The sequence below is a fragment of the Anabrus simplex genome, chromosome 10 (assembly GCF_040414725.1).
Source record: "Anabrus simplex isolate iqAnaSimp1 chromosome 10, ASM4041472v1, whole genome shotgun sequence".
NCBI lineage: Eukaryota > Metazoa > Arthropoda > Insecta > Orthoptera > Tettigoniidae > Anabrus > Anabrus simplex.
In genome coordinates this window covers 53023452-53044372 of record NC_090274.1, presented here as the reverse complement: position 1 = coordinate 53044372, position 20921 = coordinate 53023452, and the positions used below count along the sequence as shown (strand labels likewise).

The following is a 20921-nucleotide window of genomic DNA, read 5'->3' as shown; positions in this document are numbered from 1 at the left end:
TTACGTCAGACATGAGTACTCTGCTAGAATAAAAGTCAATGAATTATTTTACTGCCTCAAGTGGGTGGACTGTTATTTCAGCACTTGGCTTATTCGCAAGAAAATAAAAAGGCGAAGAAAATGGTTCTTTCAGTCAGGTTATGTAAATGTGTGTGACAAGATAACTTGTAGTGGCATTTCCTTGACGGAGCCACGTGGAACAGCTCGGAGATGACTCGCAAGGGGACTGTTCATCATTGTCCTACAATTTATTGCCCTGTTCATTCATTCGGGGTCAGTTCTCCTCATCCGTTGTCTCCAGACCTTACGGTCCAGCGTCGTCGTATCTGGATCTATTAGAGCGTTTATATTATTTCTCCTTTCTTAATCCGTTTACCCTCCAGTTTTTCTCTCGGACTACGCAAGGGATCTCACCTTTATCGCCTCAAGCACAATGCCCTGGAGCCTGAGACTTTGGGTCTTGGGAATACAACTGGGTAGGAGGACCAGTACCTCATCCAGGCAGCTTCATCTGTTATGCTGAACAGAGGCCTTGTGGGTGGATGGGAAGATTGGAAGGGGTATACAAGGAAGAGGGAAGCAAGCAGCCGTGGCCGTAAGTTAGGTACCATTCCGGCATATGCACCCCTGTGGGTGGGATCGGTAGAATAATACCCACGGTATCCCCTGCCTGTCTTAAGAGGCGAATAAAAAGGTCCTCAGGGGCTGCCCCCTGTGGGTGGGGGTGGTAGAATAACACCCACGGTATCCCCTACCTGTCGTAAGACGCAACTAAAAGGGGCCCCAACGGATCTGAACTTTGGAGCGTGGGTTGGCGACCACGGGGCACTTAGCTGTGTCCTGGCATTGCTTCCACTTACTTGTGCCAGGCTCCTCACTTTCATCTATCCTATCCGACCTTCCTTGGTCAACTCTTGTTCTTTTCTGACCCCGACGATATTAGGTTCCCGAGGCCTAGGGAGTCTTTCATTTTCACGCCCCTCGTGGCCCTTGTCTTCCTTTGGCCGATATCTTCATTTTACGAAGTGTCGGATCCCTTCCATTTTTCCCTCTGATTAGTGTTATATAGAGGATGATTGCCTAGTTGTACTTCCTCTTAAAACAATAATTACCATCACCACCACTTTCCAATCTTTAATATTGTAACTTTAATTTTCTAAAATGTAAATTTCAAACAAGCCGAAGGAACTTAACCGAAATCAGGGAATAGAGAGTGAGCTACCCTCTCGTGTTCCCTATCAACTTGATTTTGAGTTGACTATGAATTTGTAACCTTTTTTTCAGTTTGCGTGGAAGAGAAGTGGAAAACCACTTCAAAGATGGATGAAGAGGAAATCGAACCCGGACCTCACGGGGTGGCAGCTAATCATGCTAACCACTACACCACCGAGGCGGACATTAATAATAATAATAATAATAATAATAATAATAATAATAATAATAATAATAATAATAATAATAATAATAATAATAATAATAAGCTTAGTATAACTATGACATCTCATTTTAAAATAAATTATCGTTCAGCACACTGTCAACTACACTGAAATATCCCTAACCGTTAGCACTAATCCTGAACATTCAGGTACGCTGCTGCAGAAGCAGACATTTGCATGAACAAGCGAGTCAGAGGGAAGAAAATGGAAAACAAAGACTGTAAAATAGTCCCCGTCAATATTGTGCGAGCTTGTTACATCAGAATTTAAAAACAAAAAGTTTCTGTTCTGTGACTCACATATTTCACGGTGGTTTTCACTTGGACGTGCCAGCTTGTTCTCGGACACGCAACACCAATCCTAACTCTTCCCGCCAACACTCGTCTAAGGTCGCTGATTCAAATTAACATACATTTGCGATGATTTTCTAGTCCAGAGAACAGACTTCTCGCACGTGTGAAGCTGCAGCAGTAGCAGGTTCTAGAATTAAACGCTTCCTCGTAAGACTCAAGCTCTGATTGCTGCCTAGGGCAAAATAACTGGCAACCGCAGGACAGATGCTACGGAGATTATTTTGGCGCCGCTACTCGCAATTCAGATGGCCATGATTCCAGTGAGCCGTCATAGAGAAGGCTCTACTCCACAATATATACTGCTATACAATACCTGGCTCAGAGACGCATTCCCCCTGTGGGTGGGGGCGGTAGAATAACACCCACGGTACCCCTGCCTGTCGTAAGAGGCGACCAAAAGGGGCCCCAGGGGCTTCCCCCTGTGGGTGGGGGCGGTAGATAACACCCACGGTATCCCATGCCTGTCGTAAGAGGCGACTAAAAGGGGCTTCAGGGGCTCTGAACTTTAGAGCGTGGGTTGGCGACCACGGGGCCCTTAGCCGAGTCCTGGCTTTGCTTCCACTTACTTATGCCAGGATCCTCACTTTCATCTATCCTATCCGACCTCCCTTGGTCAAGTCTTGTTCTTTTCCGACCCCGACGCTATTAGGTTTGCGAGGGCTAGGGAGTCTTTCATTTTCACGCCCTCCGTGGCCCTTATCTTCCTTTGTCCGATATCTTCATTTTTCGAAGTGTCGGACCCCTTCCATTTTTCTCTCTGATTAGTGTTATATAGAGGATGGTTGCCTAGATGTACTTCCTCTTAAAACAATAATCACCACCACCACCCCAGGGGCTCTGAACTTTGGAGCGTGGATTGGCAACCACGGGGCCCTTAGCTGAGTCTTGGCATTGCTTTCCACATACTTGTGTCAGGCTTCTCACTTTCACCTATCCTATCCGACCTCCCTTGGTCAACTCTTGTTCTTTTCCGACCCCGACGCTATTACTGTAGGTTTGCGAGGGCTAGGGAGTCTTTCATTTTCACGCCCTCCGTGGCCCTTATCTCCCTTTGTCCAATATCTTCATTTTTCGAAGTGTCGGACCCCTTCCATTTTTTCTTTCTGATTAAGTGTTATATAGAGGATGGTTGCCCAGTTGTACTTCCTCTTAAAACAATAATCACCACCACCTCAGAGACGCATTTTCAAATGTTAAAAAATCAGCTCTTGGTAGACAAAGTAGGGGTTCCCATAATACGAAAACGTAAAATTAAGCAATGTCCTTAATTGTGCCAAAGTTGAAGGGATAAAGGGCCCGGACAGGTTTCGAATTTTGAGTCTTGGATACCTCTATCAAAATATAAATAAATTTCGAAAATCACTTCCGGCCTAAATGTAGTTCCGGAAAAACAACCTAAAATCGGTTGTTTCTTTACTCGTTTTTTAAAAATTCAAATCCTAGCCTAATTTATTTACATCATTCTTTCTGTAATGTGCTCCTTGGTTCAATACCCTCAGGCATTTTTTGACTTTCTGAATAATATTCCACATCGAATGTAGTTATAAACAGTAGCGGCGCTAAGAAGCTCGCTCCCTCTCCTCGCAATTATTGAAAATGGGCTCCTCATTTCCTGATAAGGAACAATGCAAGTTGATTTCGTAGTGCAAGGTTGTATATTGTTAAAATGAAAAGCAACGACGATAATAATAATAATAATAATAATAATAATAATAATAATAATAATAATTTACACAATTTAGTTTTCAAGTCTGAAGAAATTAAAATAACATACTTAGGCCTATATGATACGAATACACACACACACACACACACACACACACACACACACACACACACACACACACACACACACACACACACACACACAAGAAATTCATATTCCGTATAGTAACCAAAACCCGCTGGCCGTCACAATATTAAGAAATAATTTCGTTCCTAGGACCAAACAATTTACTACTCAACCGTCCAGGCCCCAGGGGCTCTGAAATATGGAGCGTGGGTTGGCGACCACGGGGACCTCAGTTGAGTCCTGGCATTGCTTCCACTTACTTGTGCCAAGCTCCTCACTTTCATCTATCCTATCCGACCTCTCTTGGTCAACCATTGTTCTTTTCCGACCCCGGACGCTATTAGGTTTGCGAGGGCTAGGGAGTCTTTCATTTTCACGCCCTCCGTGGCCCTTGTCTTACTTTGGCCGATATCTTCATTTTTCGAAGTGTCGGATCCCTTCCATTTTTCCCTCTGATTAGTGTTATATAGATGATGGTTGCCCAGTTGTACTTCCTCTTAAAACAATAATCACCACTACCGTAAAACAACTAGCAATAAATTAATTAATTAATTAATTAATTAATTAATTAAATAATTAAATTCGTAGGTCATTTTCCTAGGATGTTTTCAACATCGAGTTGCTTGCCTGAAGGGCTAGAACTATGGATCTTTTTATTTGAACAATGAATTTCGAAGTGTCGGACATTTTCCTTCTGATTCGTACTGAAAGGATGGTTGTCTAGTTGTACTTCCTTTTAAAACAGTGATCAAGACCACCATCATGGCTCGTCCAACGAATTTCAAATCGTTACACAGAAGATATTTTGACTTCACATCGGGCTTAGTGGCTCAGACGGTTGACGCGTTGGCCTTCTGACACTAACTTGGCAGGTGCGATCGTAGCTCAGTCCGGTGGTATTTGAAGGTGCTCAGATTCGTCAGCCTTGTGTCGGTAGATTTTCTGGCATGTAAAAAAGACTCCTGAAGGACAAAATTCCGGCACCTCGGCGTCTCAGAAAATTGATAAATGAATCAGGCACAGTCGAGCGGGGTGAATATCCTATAGAAATATACGGGAATGTCCAATCCAGTAATCGATGCCGCGGATAACGGATTAAGTGTGCATTGTATCGCACGGCTATTAATCTAGCTTTGAGCTCTAAATAAGGAGTGTGCAGGCAGCATTAGCATACAGCTGGAATGTGATCTAAGAGCATGCTAGCACTTAAATGATGGTAATTGTGCAGTAAAAAAGTAAACTAGTTAATTTGCTGACAGAATCAGAGTAGAGCTCGTTTAGTACTCCGCATTCTCAGAGTTCAAACAATACCAGTGTGCCTCGTCTTCTTCGTCAACTTGGAAGGAATTCAGCCGGAGAAGGACTTCAATGAAAGCGTGTAACTGAATAAAAGAAAAATAATGGATGCCCAAAAGGGGGTGACAGCTCTTCACGGTGTGAAGAATTAATCTCTTTATACGGAGCGAGTTTATATGAACACCAAACTCAAATGCCTCCAGATTCGTTATGAGCGTCCGGGCATGAAACATTCCTGTTTTACGATCCATTTCGATGTTTAATATCTAAGAAATTGTTTGTTCCAAGGCTAGCAAACGTTGCTCATATTTTATCACCAACAAGATGCTTCAAGAATAAACTCCAGCATTCTGTAATTTGTATGTAATGGTGTCACACTTTTATGCATTATAAATTGTGGTATTAAGACATCTGAATTATTTAAGATATGTATGGATTATTATATGAACATGCTGTATTTATAATGCTAAGATACCGAGCTCGATAGCTGCAGTCGCTTAAGTGCGGCCAGTATCCAGTATTCGGGAGACAGTAGGTTCGAACCCCACTATCGGCAGTCCTGAAGATGGTTTTCCGTGGTTTGCCATTTTCACACCAGGCAAATGCTGGGGCTGTACCTCAATTAAGGCCACGGCCGCTTCCTTCTCATTCCTAGGCCTTTCCTGTCCTATCGTCGCCATAAGACCTATCTGTGTCGGCGCGACGTAAAGCAACTAGCAAAAAAAAAGAATAAAAAAATTTAAAATGCTAAGATAATAGTAAGTGGGCCGCTCTATTTACTTAAGTCATAGTGTACAATTTTGAAAGCTGTGTGCGAATTTGTATATGATGATGCTGGATTTAGAATGTTAAACTAGTAGTATTTCTTGTAATATTTTCTTTCTATAGAATTGCTTGCTGTACTCTTGTTGTTATTATTGTTGTTGGATAATTATGTTTTAACTTTACCCTAATATCACACTACTGTAAGTGATCATTAGCCTACCACCGGGATATTTGCCAATTGTGATGTATTTCTTAATAATAACACCGAGCAAGTAGCTGCGCGGTTTGGGTCACATAGCTGCCAGCTTCTGTCAGCTTGTATTCGTCCGATTCCGTGGCTAAACAGTTAGCGAGCTGGCCTTTGTTCACAGGAGTTTCGGGTTCGACCCCCTGTGAGTGGGGGCGGTAGAATAACACCCACGATTTCCCTTGCCTGTCGTAATAGGTGACTAATAGGGGCCCCAGGGGCTCTGAACTTTGGAGCGTGGGTTGGAGACCACGAGGCCCTTAGCTGAGTCCTAGTATTGTTTCCACTTACTTGTGCCAGGCTCCTCACTTTCATCTGTTCTATCTGATCTCCCTTGGTCAACTCTTGTTCTTTTCCGACCCCGATGGTATTACGTATGGAGGCCTAGGGAGTCCTTCATTTTAACGCCTTTCGTGGCCCTTGTCTTCCTTTAGTCGATACATTAATTTTTCGAAGTGTCGTATCCCTTCATTTCTTCTCTCTGATTAGTGTTATATAGAGGATGGTTGCCTAGTTGTACTTCCGCTTAAAACAGTAATCACCACCACCACCACTTTGGCCCAAGGGGTCCCGGGTTTGATTCCCGGCCGGGAACTTCCATTTGTTAATTCCTCTAACTCGGGGACTTCGTTTTGTGCCATCTTCAAATCGAAAGTCCTGCTCCAGGCCTTCAGCTATTATTATTATTATTATTATTATTATTATTATTATTATTATTATTATTATTATTATTATTAGTATTAGTATTATTATTATTACTATTATTATTATTATTATTAGTAGTAGTAGTAGTAGTACTGCCCGACTGCTTGGCCGAAGTCAGCGTTGAGGCCTTCGGTTCATAGGGCCCCGGATTCGACTCCCGGCCGGAGTCAGGGATTTTCATCGCGTTTGATTAATTCTTCTGACTCGGGGACTGGGTGTTTGTGTTTGTACCAACACTCTCCTCTTCAATTTCAAACAACAAATCACACTATCAACTACCACAGAAACACACAGTAGTAACTGCATCCCTCCATATAGGGTTGGCGTCAGAAAGGGCATACGGCCGTAAAACAGGGCCAAATCCACATGTGCGACAAAGTTCGCACACGTGACCACAACAGGTGTGAGAAAAGCGGTGGAATTATTATTATTATTATTATTATTATTATTATTATTATTATTATTATTATTATTATTATTATTATTATTCCACGACCGCCGGGATGCGCAAGGGTTACGCCAGTATTTTGTTGTCTGAAGATTCAACCAGCCTCCTAGCTGACGATCATTCAATCATTAATGATCTGCATTTAGAACTGTCGCCCAGGTGGCAGATTACCTATGAATTGTTTAGCCAGTATTTTTTAACGTTTTCAAGTAAATTGGAAATTAATTGAACATTTCCTTTGATCATTTATTCCGACCCCTTACTCCTCATATTATAAACGAATATTTGTCCTAATTTGTCGTCCAACCTTATCTTCATATTGAGATCTTTCTTACTGTTAAAACCTCCGCTTAAGCTTATTAGTCTACTGTCATTCCTCTCCATAATTTCAAATGACAGACACTACGTATTAAGAAGTATTTTCTCTAGACATTACTCAAAGGCTATTCAACTATCTTGATGATTTGGGCGAGCCGTTTAGTTTGCAATATGGTCTGGGTGTGCTCAAACAAGATTCAGAGCTGTGTGAAGTGTTATTACATCCCCAGTGGCCCAGTTCTTAAGAACAATGGTCCGTGTGAAGTGTCGCACAGAGAAATCTTGATTTCATTCTTCATGCCGGTGACACTGTCAGATTGATATCTCTACCTCACTATTACAGGTCGTCTTAGACATGACAAGCAGCGATTATCCTGCCCGTATTTATGTGTTTAAATATCCTGTCCGGTGGTCAATCGGTGTTTTAATGCAGGTAAATACAATGCAGATAATGCAGTACCTTTAACAATAATACTAATAATAGAGGACTTTCGATGGACAAAACGCATTTTTTAAAATTTTGACTAAAAAAAAACCGACATCAAGAAATACCTCGAAGAAATGGTCCTACGACCAGAAGACGCGCAAGAACGAGATCTTTCCAGAACAAACATCGTGACTTTTGCGACTTTTCGGGGGTGAGAAATGGTTCCCCCTGTGGGTGGGGGTGATAGAATAACACCCACGGTAACCCCTGCCTGCCATAAGAGGCGACCAAAAGGGGCCCCAGGGGCTCTGAACTCTGAAGCGTGGGTTGGCAACCACGGGGCCCTCAGCTGAGTTCTGGCACTGCTTCCACTTACTTGTGCCAGACTCCTCACTTTCATCTATCCTATCCGACCTCCCTTGGTCAACTTTTGTTCTTTTCAGACCCCAACGGTATTACGTATGGAGGCCTAGGGAGTCCTTCATTTTCACGCCCTTCGTGGCCCTTTTTTTCCTTTGGCCGATACCTTCATTTTTCGAAGTGTCGGACCCCTCCCATTTTTCGCTCTGATTAGTGTTACATAGAGGATGGTTGCCTAGTTGTACTTCTTCTTAAAACAATAATCTTCACCACCACCACCACCTTCCCATTTTCACAACAGGTAACATACTTCATACAACTTCCTTCCCATTCCTAGCCTTTTCTATCCCATCGTCGCCATAAGACCTATCTGTGTCGGTGCGACGTAAAGCAAATAGCGAAAATTTAATTTTTTCAACTTCATATTTTGTCAGCAGGTTCAGTATACATGCACTTTCTAAAATTGTCCTGTATTTTAATGTGCCAGTGGTAGATAATCCTCTAGATCTTTTTAAAATTTGTACACCATATATTTTTCATGAAACATAATTATATACAATTTTTAATATATATATATTTCTCAGAAGAAAATCCAAGGCTAGTTTAATTCACCATACATCTGTGAAGTAATGCAGCAAGTTTGAACTGCCTATCTCAAAAACTGTAATACAAGGGACGTTTTCACAGAGAGCAAACTCCTGAAAATTTGAAGTATGTTAAAACAGTGATTAAAGATCTATGTGCACAACTTACACTAAAATCTGAGAGACATTTAAATCGGCGCAGGGAATTTTAAAATGGCGGTAGTGAAGCGGCGATGCAATATTTCGATAGATGATGGGTGGTAGTATGTTATGATGTCAAAAACAAAATTTGAGATTTTTTATCGATTTTCTCGAAAATTCACTCATGGGTGTTAGAACAGTGTTAGTGCTGTGATGAGTTTGTCCGCGACAGAACGAGGTTAGCTGGACTCACCTGCTATCGTTGTAACAGTCGGCTGTTGTTTGTGTGTCGGCACTGGTGCCACGGGCGGTGGAGGTGGCACACTATACTTTACTGGCTTGAAGTGAAAGAAAGACGGCGAGTATCCTGATCCTGGCGGACTCAGGGAGCTGAACCTCTCCTCCCTGTCTTCGACGTACACTCCTTCCTTGCCCATCGCAGCTAGCTGTCGACCCTTCGGCATGAACATGACGAGAAAGACGACGGTGGACGTCGTTACGAGCCCAAAGGCCAAGCAAGCGTCTCTGTGCCTGTCGTGGACCAAGAGACCGCAAAGCACCCAAACCAGCCAAATGGGGATGGAGCACCCGACCGCGAGGCCAATGAAGGTGGCTTCTCTGTAGTTGTCTCTGATACCGCGGGACTTGATAGCCAACACAGCCACGAACAAGATGAGGCATACCACATACAACAGGGAGAGCAGAATGTCTGTGTATGGGGTGTGACACAGAGGATAGGGTGTCAAGTCTTCTGCCGTCACCACCAGTCTGTGGTGCACGCTCGTCGACAGGGAATCCTCTAGTGTAAGCATATCGACTTTGGGAGGTGCATTCAACAACCACTGAAGTCCTACAGCCACTTGGATCAACACCGCAAAGAGCAACAGCAAAGCTTGATACGGAGCTGGCAGATAAACACCTCCATTTAAACTGATGAGGAACACGCACTTCACCAACAGAGCTGCAAACACAATAGCATAGGCTACGCCAGTACCGAAACGAACCGTGCCACACGTAGCAGGCGTCGGCGTGGCTGCCATCACTGCCCCAAGTCCCGCACAGAGAAAGAGACCTAGCAGCAACATCTGTCCTAGGAACAGGTGCCGTCTGCTGGGTGTTGTCCGCCACGCCTTGCACAGTACGAACACTTCAAAGCCTGCTATGACCACCATGATGAGGCTAGAGAACACTAACAGGGGAATCACCCACACTTCCCGCCTCAGCAGGCCGGGCTTGTTGGTCTTATTGCTGGGTGGTGGAACGTGGTGGTGACTGGTGTCCGCAGGGTTCCTGGTGACCACCACCACAGCTGGCGAAGGAGGCACATTTCGTTCTGGCACGAGGAAGAATTCCGTGCTGAGTTCCAAGCGATGAAGTTCTGATGTCTTGGGCGGCAATGGCGGCGCTGTGTCATCCTGGAGCGACGCCGGCGCCAGGACGAGGAGGATGAGCAGCCCAAGGAACTCCATGGCATTGCAAGAACTGCTCGTGTCATCCAGGCACTGCTGACACCTGCAACACGAGAAACATAAACAGTGATGAGTGGAGAGTCAATAGCAACATTTAATGTTATGTGGGAATAGCACTGAGATAGTGATCATGCATCTATAAACCACTTCAGTTGGGGACAAACATATTATACGATTCCTCTCAGAAAATAAACACAGTGCAGTAAGACGGCAGACTGGATGTTGACATCAGAGCTCAATACCAAGCCTCTGGTCACCTCTTTCACTGGACGCTAACCACCAAACATCGAAGTACACAAGAAACTCGTTTGTTCCGTCCTCATTAATCCAGATTTCCGGATTGAATTTTTATTTACTGCATTATTAAATTTGTATTTTTGTTATTGCGAAGATATGTGCATCCTTTGAATAATGCTCTACTGTTCATATGAAACTATACAGTTGTTAATATTGCACCATAGGTAGCATACTGTAGAGATGGAAAACAATATGGACTGCTGTTTGGGATTCTACCGCTGACGTTTCTGAAGTTATCGATACGTCCGAATTCCTTTAAATATTTGCAAACATTCCTGGCAGTTCGGATGCAGACGATAGAGACGTAAGAGCCTGGTTGCAGAATGACTATGATGCTGGTTACGGCATGATGACAGATGACGAAATTATTACCGCCTATGCTACGTAGAAGGACAGTGTTGGTGAATTGGAAAATAAAGTGACCTTTTAGAGGAAGAAGTAATATCAAGAGGCAACAGCAGAACTGGAAAAAAATAATGGTTTATCTAGAACGTCAGATGGAAACAACTCCAGCCGAACTGATGTTGGCGAAACGTCTATGCAATTGTGCTGCTCTGAAACGCCTCACATATTTGAAACAAAATAAATTTACACACTACTTCAGTAAATAGGGTGCCTCCGTGGCTCGGCCTCTCACCGCTGCGTTCCGTGGTTCAAATCCCGGTCACTCCATGTGAGATTTGTGCTGGACAAAGCGGAGGCGGGACAGGTTTTTCTCCGGGTACTCCGGTTTTCCCTGTCATTTTTCATTCCAGCAATACTCTCAAATATCATTTCATTTCATCTGTCATTCATTAAGAATTGTCCCAGAGGATTGCGACAGGCTTCGGCAGCCAGCACAATTCCTATCCTAGCCGCAAGATACGGGGTTCATTAATTCCATCTTTACGTCGCACCGACACAGATAGGTCTTATGGCGACGATGGGACAGGGAAGGGCTAGGAGTGGGAAGGAAGCGGCCGTGGCCTTAATTAAGGTACAGCCCCGGCATTTGCCTGGTGTGAAAATGGGAAACCACGGAAAACCATCTTCAGGGCTGCCGACAGTGGGGTTCGAACCTACTATCTCCCGAATACTGGATACTGGCCACACTTAAGCGACTGCAGCTATCGAGCTCGGTAGACATCAGAGTAGCGAAGAAAATTTTCTACAATAGGATGCAGGGAGTGAGGACACGAGGAAGACCTTGACGAACCTGAGAAATACATTTCAATTATATATTATTACCAAAAATGAAATGACGCCTGTCTTCTTGTGTTTGTTTGTTTGTTTGTTTGTTTGTTTGTTTGTTTGTTTATTCAGGATAGGCTCGAAAAATTCTGGACCGATTGAGTTGTAATTTGGTAAAGATATATCTTCAAATATCGAATCTCGCAAGGGATACTTGTGATTTTGATATACAGGGACATTAGTTTCATCTATGAGGAAGATTGTCACTCACTCGGTCACCTACGCTGCGATCCCCTCTCCAGCCAAGGACCGCGTATGTTTTTTATTTCGTAAATATAGTCCAGGTCCGCCTCTGTGGTGTAGTGGTTAGTGTGATTAGCTGCCACCCCCGGAGGCCAGGGTTCGATTCCCGGCTCTGCCAAGAAATTTGAAAAGTGGTACGAGGGCTGGAACGGGGTCCACTCAGCCTCGGTAGGTCAACTGAGTAGAGGTGGGTTCGATTCGCACCTCAACCATCCCGGAAGTGGTTTTCCGTGGTTTCCCACTTCTCCTCCAGGCAAATGCCGGGATGGTACCTAACATAAGGCCACGGCCGCTTCCTTCCCTCTTCCTTACCTGCCCTTTCCAATCTTCCCATCCCCCACCAAGGCCCCTGTCCAGCACAGCAGGTGAGGCCACCTGGGCGAGGTACTGGTCGTTCACCCCAGTTGTATCCGCCGACTCAATGTCTCACGCTCCAGGACACTGCCCTTGAAGCGGTAGAGGTGGGATCCCTCGCTGAGTCCGAGGGTAAAACCAACCGTGGAGGGTAAACAGATTAAGAAAGAAAGAAAAAAAGAAAGAATTTTTGTGTGAATAAATTAATTCAATACTCTTGGTTATGGAGATTGAACAGCCGAAGTGGGGACTGCCTGTATGAGTGAAGTGCAGTGGAGCTACGGTTATGGAACATTCGAGGTCTAGGGAGTCTCATTTTCACGTCCTTCGTGGCCCTTGTCTTTCCTTGGCCGATACCATCATTTTTCGAAGTGACGGATCCCTTCCTTTTTTCTCTCTGATTAGTGTTATGTAGAGGATGGTTGCCTAGTTGTACTTCCTCTTATAACAGTAATCACCACAAGCAACAATCTATTTTCAAACCGCTGAGCGAGTTCGCTATACGGTTCGAGTCACGAAGTTATGAGCTTGTATTAGGAGATGGAGGGCTCGAACAACAATGTCGACAACCCAGAAAATGGTTTTCCATTTTCACACCAGGGACCTCCCTTGGTCAACTCTTGTTCTTTTCCGACCCCGTACGCTATTAGGTTTGCGAGGGCTAGGGAGTCTTTCATTTTCACGCACTTCGTGGCCCTTGTCTTTCTTTGACCGATATCTTCATTTTTCGAAGTGTCGGATCCGTTCTATTTTTCCCTCTGATTAGTGTTATATAGAGGATGGTTGCCTAGTTGTACTTCCTCTTAAAACAATAATCACCACCACCACCACCACCACCACCACCACCACTTTCACACCAGGCAAGTGCTGTGGTTGTACCTAAATTAAGTCGACGGTCGCGTCCTTCCTAATCCTCTCCCATCGTCGCTATATGACAAATCTGAGTCGTGCGATGTAAAATCAGTCTTTCAACCAATCTGTGCCTAACAAACAAGACCCTGAAGGTTACAGGCTGAAAGACTATCATCTACAGTAAGTTTAGAAAAGGAAGGTAACAGCCTTCTGAGTCTTCCAAACAGTGCTACACAAACACAGGTGAATGGGGCTCTTAGATGGCCACCACGTGGACCAGGGGTGTACAGGTGTCTTCCCAGACAATAATGGCCGGTTCTGAGTGTAGCTGGTTGGTATTTTTGCTCTCAATATTATATCTCCTATATTGACGTTTTGGCCGATTTTGCCGCTGTCTATTGGTTGCGCACGGAAATATAAGAATCCAGCCAATCGCAAGCTGTCATTCTTGTCGATTTACGGCCGGGTCGGGGATTTTATCCTTAATTGGTTAATTCGTCATCTTAGTTACGGCCTCATTTTCACAGGCATGCAGGTCGCCCATAGGCCGTCTACTAGATAAAGACCTGCACTAGGCCCCTCGGAAGGCCATAACCCATTATTATTCATGTTGTTGTTGTTGTTGTTGTTGTTGTTTGAGTCATCAGTCCATATACTGGTTTGATGCAGCACTCCATGTCACCCTATCTTGTGCTAACCTTTTCATTTTTACGTAACTGCTGCATCCTACATCTGCTCTAATCTGCTTGTCATACTGACACCTTGGTCTACCCCTACCGTTCTTACCGCCTACACTTCCTTCAAAAACCAACTGAACAAGTCCTGGGTGTCTTAAGATGTGTCCTATCATTCTATCTCTTCTTCTGGTCAAATTTAGCCAAATCGATCTCCTCTCACCAGTTCGATTCAGTATCTCTTCATTCGTGATTCGATCCATCCATCTCACCTTCAGCATTCTCCTGTAACACCACATTTCGAAAGCTTCTATTCTCTTTATTTCTGATCTAGTTATCGTCCATGTTTCACTTCTATAAAATGCCACGCTCTTCAAAAGCTTCTTTCTAATTCCTATATTAATATTCGAAGTGAGCAAATTTCTTAAGAAAGGCCTGCTTTGCTTGTGCTAGTCTGCATTTTATGTCCTCTTTACTTCTGGCATCGTTAGTTATTTTACTACCCAAGTAACAATATTCACCCATTTCCTTTGTTATTCATACTGATTTATATAGACAGCGACGTAAAGCCAATTGTAAAAGAAAAAAATGATATCGATAGAGCGCGATTTCAAAACCTGGCTATCAACTCTATTGTTTACATTCCCCATGTGATGATAATAATAATGATAATAATAATAATAATAATAATGGCGTGGGGCCTCGGAAGAGGCCTGGTGCAGGTCTTTCGAGTTGACCGCGTATAGGCGACCTGCGCGTCTATGATGCATTCCCCCCCTGTGGGTGGGGGCGGTAGAATAACACCCACGGTTTTCCCTGCCTGTCGTAAGAGGCGACTAAAAGGGGCCCCGGAGCGTGGGTTAGCGACCACGGGGCCCTCAGCTGAGTGCTGGCATTGCTTCCACTTACTTGTGCCAGCCTCCTCACTTTCATCTATCCTATCCGACCTCCCTTGGTCAACTCTTGTTCTTTTCCGACCCCGACGCTATTAGGTTTGCGAGGGCTAGGGAGTCTTTCATTTTCACGCCCTTCGTGGCCCTTGTCTTTCTTTGACCAATATCTTCATTTTTCGAAGTGTCGGATCCCTTCCATTTTTTCCCTCTGATTAGTGTTATATAGAGGATGGTTGCCTAATTGTACTTCCTCTTAAAACAATAATCACCACCATAATCACCACTATGATGCATTCTAATGATGAAGACGCGACACACACCCAGCTCCCGAGCCATTGAAATTAACGAATTAAGGTTAAAATCGCCGACGCGGCCTGGAATCGAACCAGCGACCTGCTGGACCAAAGGCCAGCACGCTAACCACTTAGCCGTAGAGCCTGGCACACGTGGTTAAGCTAGTTCTCTCAGCGTGTATGGTATTCGGTGCTCTTTACGATCTTTTGTATTTTATTCAGTTTTTTTTTTTTTTTTTTTTTACTAACTGTTATTTCTAGTCTATCTCTCTAGTATAGTTTCACAGTTTCATCATCATCATCATCATCATCATCATCATCATCATCATCATCATCATCATCCAGTTATCAACGTGAAGGTTGGTTTGCAGTAGTAGAAGTAAAGGTAGCCAGCCTCCGTGTACTAGCACCGGAGCTAGAAAGTAGTGATGGGATAATCGAATACTTTTAATAATCGAATAATCTCCATCCGATTATTTAAATAATCGAATGAATAATCGAAAAATTAATCGAGTGGAAAAATTCACTCCTCAATTGCTCAATTGCCTTATTGATTCTAATGGAGTTTCGGATGGATAATCAAAAAGTAATCGAAAAATAATCGAATGGAAGAAATATTCACTATCGGATTGCCTCACTCATTCGAATGGGGTTTCGAATGAATAACTGAAAAGTAACCGAATGGGAAATATAATCGAGTGATTGAATAAAATGAAATAATCGAATAAGCGATTATTTTGTATTCGATTATCCCATCACTACTCGAAAGCTTCAAGCCTGCACTTTTCATATTTCCTCAGCTTCCAAGTACAATGTTATGCTCCAGATGTATGTTTTAAAGATCTCTTTCCTGACCCCTCAATACTCAAGCTGTTGGATGACAGAAGACTTTTATTCTTGAAAAATGTTTTCTTTGGTCTGAATGATTTACCCTTCCTTCTTCAGTCAGATATACATTTACTGCCCAGGTAACAGAAGTTGTTCGCCTCTTCAGAATCATGATTCTTTTCATGTTAAATTTATTGCCAGTATCTCATTTTTGCCACTGGCATTAATTTTCATGAAGGAACTATGAATTCCATATGCGACAAAACTAACTTGAGGTCATCTTCACTTTCCGTTGTTATTATTACTATGTCATCAGTATATCGGCCACTTAAGGACCGCGTAATTTCAATTGGCTCCTTCCCCGGGCTTTAAACATTTGCCCTGTATTCACGCATTCGTTGCTGGTGTTATTCCTTTCTTGCTTCCGTCCACGCATTCTCTGCGTTCAGCTTCGGCTCTTCTAGAAAAACCTTGTTGTCTTGGAGTTCTTCTTAAGTGGGTTGCGCTCATATGTCATGCCCAAATGTCCACTTCTTGTAGATCGTTTCCACTAAGGATGATAACACATATTTATTATGTTCTAAAGAAATGGGATGAGCACATCTTATAAAATATTGTATAGAGACAAGGGAAATAAGGGAGAAATTAATGGATGAGGAGTATAGGCGGAAAATTGATAGCGAAACTTAACTGTATACCGTTGTAAAGTTATTGAACAGAGAGTGGATTCACCCGGGAAGAATTGCTAAATTGTTAACGGAATGTAGATAAATAAATTGATAGAGGTTAGAACTGATGCATGCTAGTTAGTGACGGAATTGTGCCTAAGCTAACCTAGACAATATAACTTTGTTGAAGTCTAGAGATATTAGGTACCGGTACGTAGATTATATTTATTATTGCAAATATTTTCCCACTTCACTGAACCAGGCCCCTTTTGTCTTTTTATCTTGGAAGTAGGAGAAAATCCACTTGGTTAACCTTGGAGGGCTCATTCTTGTCACGTGACCATAGAAAATAATCCTTCTCTTCCGCATCATATCGGTTATTTTTTCCACGTGGAAATAGAGCTCGTGGTTGTGATCTAGTCACTTTTGTCTTTGATAGGGCCCAAGATTTTCCTCAAAATCGTATTTCTTTCTTCCTTTCTTTCTCTGATGGTAACTTTCTCAATAAGGCCTTTTACGTGCAATGCAAGGCACTCCGCTGCATAGAGGGCCTCCGGACGAATGACGGCGTGGTAGTATATGAGCTTGGCGTTCAAAGATATTGATCTGTTGTTGTATATATTATTATTATTATTATTATTATTATTATTAGTATTATTATTATTATTATTATTATTCGTCAAATCATTAACGAAATGGTCATTCAAAAATTATTAATACTCAAGGTTAGAGGTTGGCGATAACGATTAGACCATCTTGTACAGACTTGATTCAAGGGCCAGGGATTAAAACGTCTTCTCTCAGCCCACGAGAAGTGAGAAGCTTTCACAGTAAGAATAACATGTTTTTTCCTCGCTGACCGCTTTTAAAAATCTCCTTCATGCAATTAATATTGCGTGACAGAACTCCCAAAGCCCTCTGTATACACACCCTGCGAAGCGGCTTATCACAGTCTCCATGGAAACGCAGGCACGTCACACATTCAGGTGGCTTTAAAGAAAAGAGCGTGAGAAATGGTTAGGGATATATCAACACCACACCTTAGGCTCTATGCCTTCACTGTGGAACAAATGAAGACACAGTTTTATTGATGCCTATCACGGAGTAAAGAGTGGACACAGAGATTATAAATGGGAATGTTCTCATAGAGACAAAAATGCTTTCTTTGGTTTAGTCAGACTTTTGTAACATGTTAATGTTCATATAAAAAGAGCTTCACATTCTACGTTCTCACAGTATTAACAACAGCCAACTGACAATCTCTAATCTTGGAACTGGCTAGGAATATGTTCTGAATGTATTATTATTATTATTATTATTATTATTATTATTATTATTAAAATAAAATAAAATAAAAATAAAATTGAACACAAACACATACATAAATACTATGCTCTTTGCAGACGATCAATTTATCCTGCAGGACAGGGCCGGATTAACGGGGGGGGGGGGGCTAAAGGAGCTGCAGCCCCGGGCCCCGCGTGCCAAGGGGCCCCGGCCCTTGGCCAAACCTAAAATTGTATAAAGAGGCCTGCTGCTCCACCTCCGTGCATGTATATGAATATTTACGCTCGCAAAATATCGAACACGCACTCTTCCTTCCTTCCTTCCTTCCTTCCTTCCTTCCTTCCTTCCTTCCTTCCTTCCTTCCTTCTCCCCCTGTGGGTGGGGGCGGTAGAATAACACCCACGGTATCCCCTGCCTGTCGTAAGAGGCGACTAAAAGGGGCCTCAAGGACTCTGAACTTTGGAGCGTGGGTTGGCGACCACGGGGCCCTCAGCTGAGTCCTGGCATTGCTTCCACTTACTTGTGTCAGGCTCCTCACTTTCATCTATCCTATCCGACTTCTCTTGGTCAACTCTTGTTCTTTTCCGACCCCGACGCTATTAGGTTTTCGAGGGCTAGGGAGTCTTTCATTTTCATGCCCTTCGTGGCCCTTGTCTCCCTTTGGCCGATACCTTCATTTTTCGAAGTGTCGGACCCCTTCCATTTCTTCTCTCTGATTAGTGTTATATAGAGGATGGTTGCCTCATTGTACTTCCTCTTAAAACAATAATCAGCACCACCACCACCACCTTCCTTCCTTCCTTCCTTCCTTCCTTCCTTCCTTCCTTCCTTCCTTCCTTCTTTCTTATCACCTGTCGGCGTTAATATTTCATCACTGCTAGAATCAGTTACCGTCCGGAGACACGAATCCTCGCTACTTACGCACTGTAATTATTGTAAAGGTTATTGTTGACGAAAATTTAAATCTGGCAGCTTGCGAGTACGGGCAGAGGGGAAATGAGGAAGAGGTCTAGGAAGTGAGCAGGAGGGGACAGGGGAAGCATGGTGGAATGCGCATGCTATACTATATCTTTGCATCAGTAAGAGAACTTCCAGTTCACCTCTGATTATTGAACCATTCGTAAGTTACAACTGTAATGTTCTTGTAAAATGCATAGAAAATATCCTAGTGGTGCCAAAAAACGTAAGTTCTGTTTTGTATGTCGATTTGATAGTGATGATGAGACAAATGTAAAATATGTCTTAGCATTATGAAATATTAACATGAAAAATAGAGAAAAATTGTAGTCTGTTTCAACACTTCCCTATTCATTAATTTAAGTGGAAGTAGTTCTATAACGACTTCAGTATGCTAGTCTTATGTGATGTTATGAAGAAGGGGCCCCCCATTTTTAAATAGCCCAGGGCCCCCAAACACCTTAATCCGGCACTGCTGCAGGATGATGAAGATAAACTCCAGAAATCAATACATCAGTTAAACACCATTTGTAAAAGTTATAATCTTCGGCTATCCAGAACAAAAACCAAAGTTATGGCGTGGCAAGGGAAATATCCTATCAGAGCGAAGATAGTAATCGACAATCAACCAGTCGAACAAGTCACAAATTTTAAGTACCTTGCTTGTGAAATATCTTTTAATGATGATGACGAGGTGAAGAAGAAGCTTCATCGATTTCAATATACGTGTGGGACAATTCGCCGAACACTGAAAGGAAAAGTAAGAGAAGATACTCAACTTAAATTCTATAAGACTATGGCTGTACCAACTTTACTATATGGAAGTGAGGCATGGGTAGATAAAACAAGCTGTAGGAATAAAATACAATCATCTGAAATGAGATTCCTAAGAGCAGTGAAAGGATACTCCCTAAAATATAAAATACAAAATGAAGAGATAAGACAAAAAATCAAATATATTCTCAATGAATGAAATAATATTCCAAAACAGGATACATTCGAAAAACCACGTTCTGAAGATGGATGACAGAATCCCAGAACTTGCCCTGGAATACCATCCTACGGGAAGAAGAGATATTGGTCGTCCTATGAAGAGATGGAATGAAATCTGAGGTCGGAACAGGCTATTAGCCTAATCCATGAAGAGGAAGTAAGTAAGTAAGTATTATTATTATTATTATTATTATTATATTATTATTATTATTATTATTATTATTATTATTATTATTATTATTATTATTATTAACGATTAATCAAACCGATTAACCAATTAATCTAAAAATCCGGCTAACCGATCAATATGCTTTAGACAATTAATCGAACAGATTAAAATTGTAGGATCATGAAGGAAAAATAACTGGTTTTCGTGACACAAAATCTGTGTATTGTATTGTTATTTGCCATTTGGTGTGCTAGCATCAGCTATTGTATAACTGACTGGTCTTTAAAGTAAGCTGATGTTCATATTCTGAAAGGTAAAAGCAATAATACGTCCTTAATTGCTTTCTCGTAAAACGAGGTTTATGACCATTGCTTTTACAAACTTTTGGAAAGGAAATACGGGTCAGGCTATGTAGTATATTTGCAGACATTTACAAAACAGTCAGGCGCCATAATGGATGGATGTTGGGGAGTGGTGGTGATTATTGTTTTAAGAGGAAGTACAACTAGGCAACCATTCTCTATATAACACTAATCAGAGAGAAAAAATGGAAGGGGTCCGACACTTCGTAAAATGAAGATATCGGCCAAAGGATGACAAGGGCCACGAAGGGTGTGAAAATTAAAGACTCCCTAGCAATCGCAAACCTAATAGCGTCGGGGTCAGAAAAGAACAAGAGTTGACCAAGAGAGGTCGGATAGGATAGATGAAAGTGAGGAGCCTGGCACAAGTAAATGGAAGCAATGCCAGGACTCAGCTAAGAGCCCCGTGGTCGCCAACCCACGCTTCAAAGTTCAGAGCCCCTGGGGCCCCGTTTAGTCGCCTCTTACGACAGGCAGGGG

General features: G+C 42.7%; 1 protein-coding gene across 3 annotated transcripts in view; it reads right to left on the bottom strand.

Annotated features, from left to right (window-relative positions):
- The window catches only part of LOC136882018 (metabotropic glutamate receptor 3), a 645441-nt gene that overhangs the window by 57456 nt on the left and 567064 nt on the right, over positions 1–20921 (bottom strand). For all 3 annotated transcript variants that reach the window (XM_067154516.2, XM_067154517.2, XM_068229312.1), the window contains exon 3: positions 9126–10384. In XM_067154516.2, coding sequence (XP_067010617.1) covers positions 9126–10341 — 1216 coding nt within the window. In that variant the 5' untranslated portion in view covers positions 10342–10384. The remainder of the gene's footprint in view (positions 1–9125; positions 10385–20921) is intronic.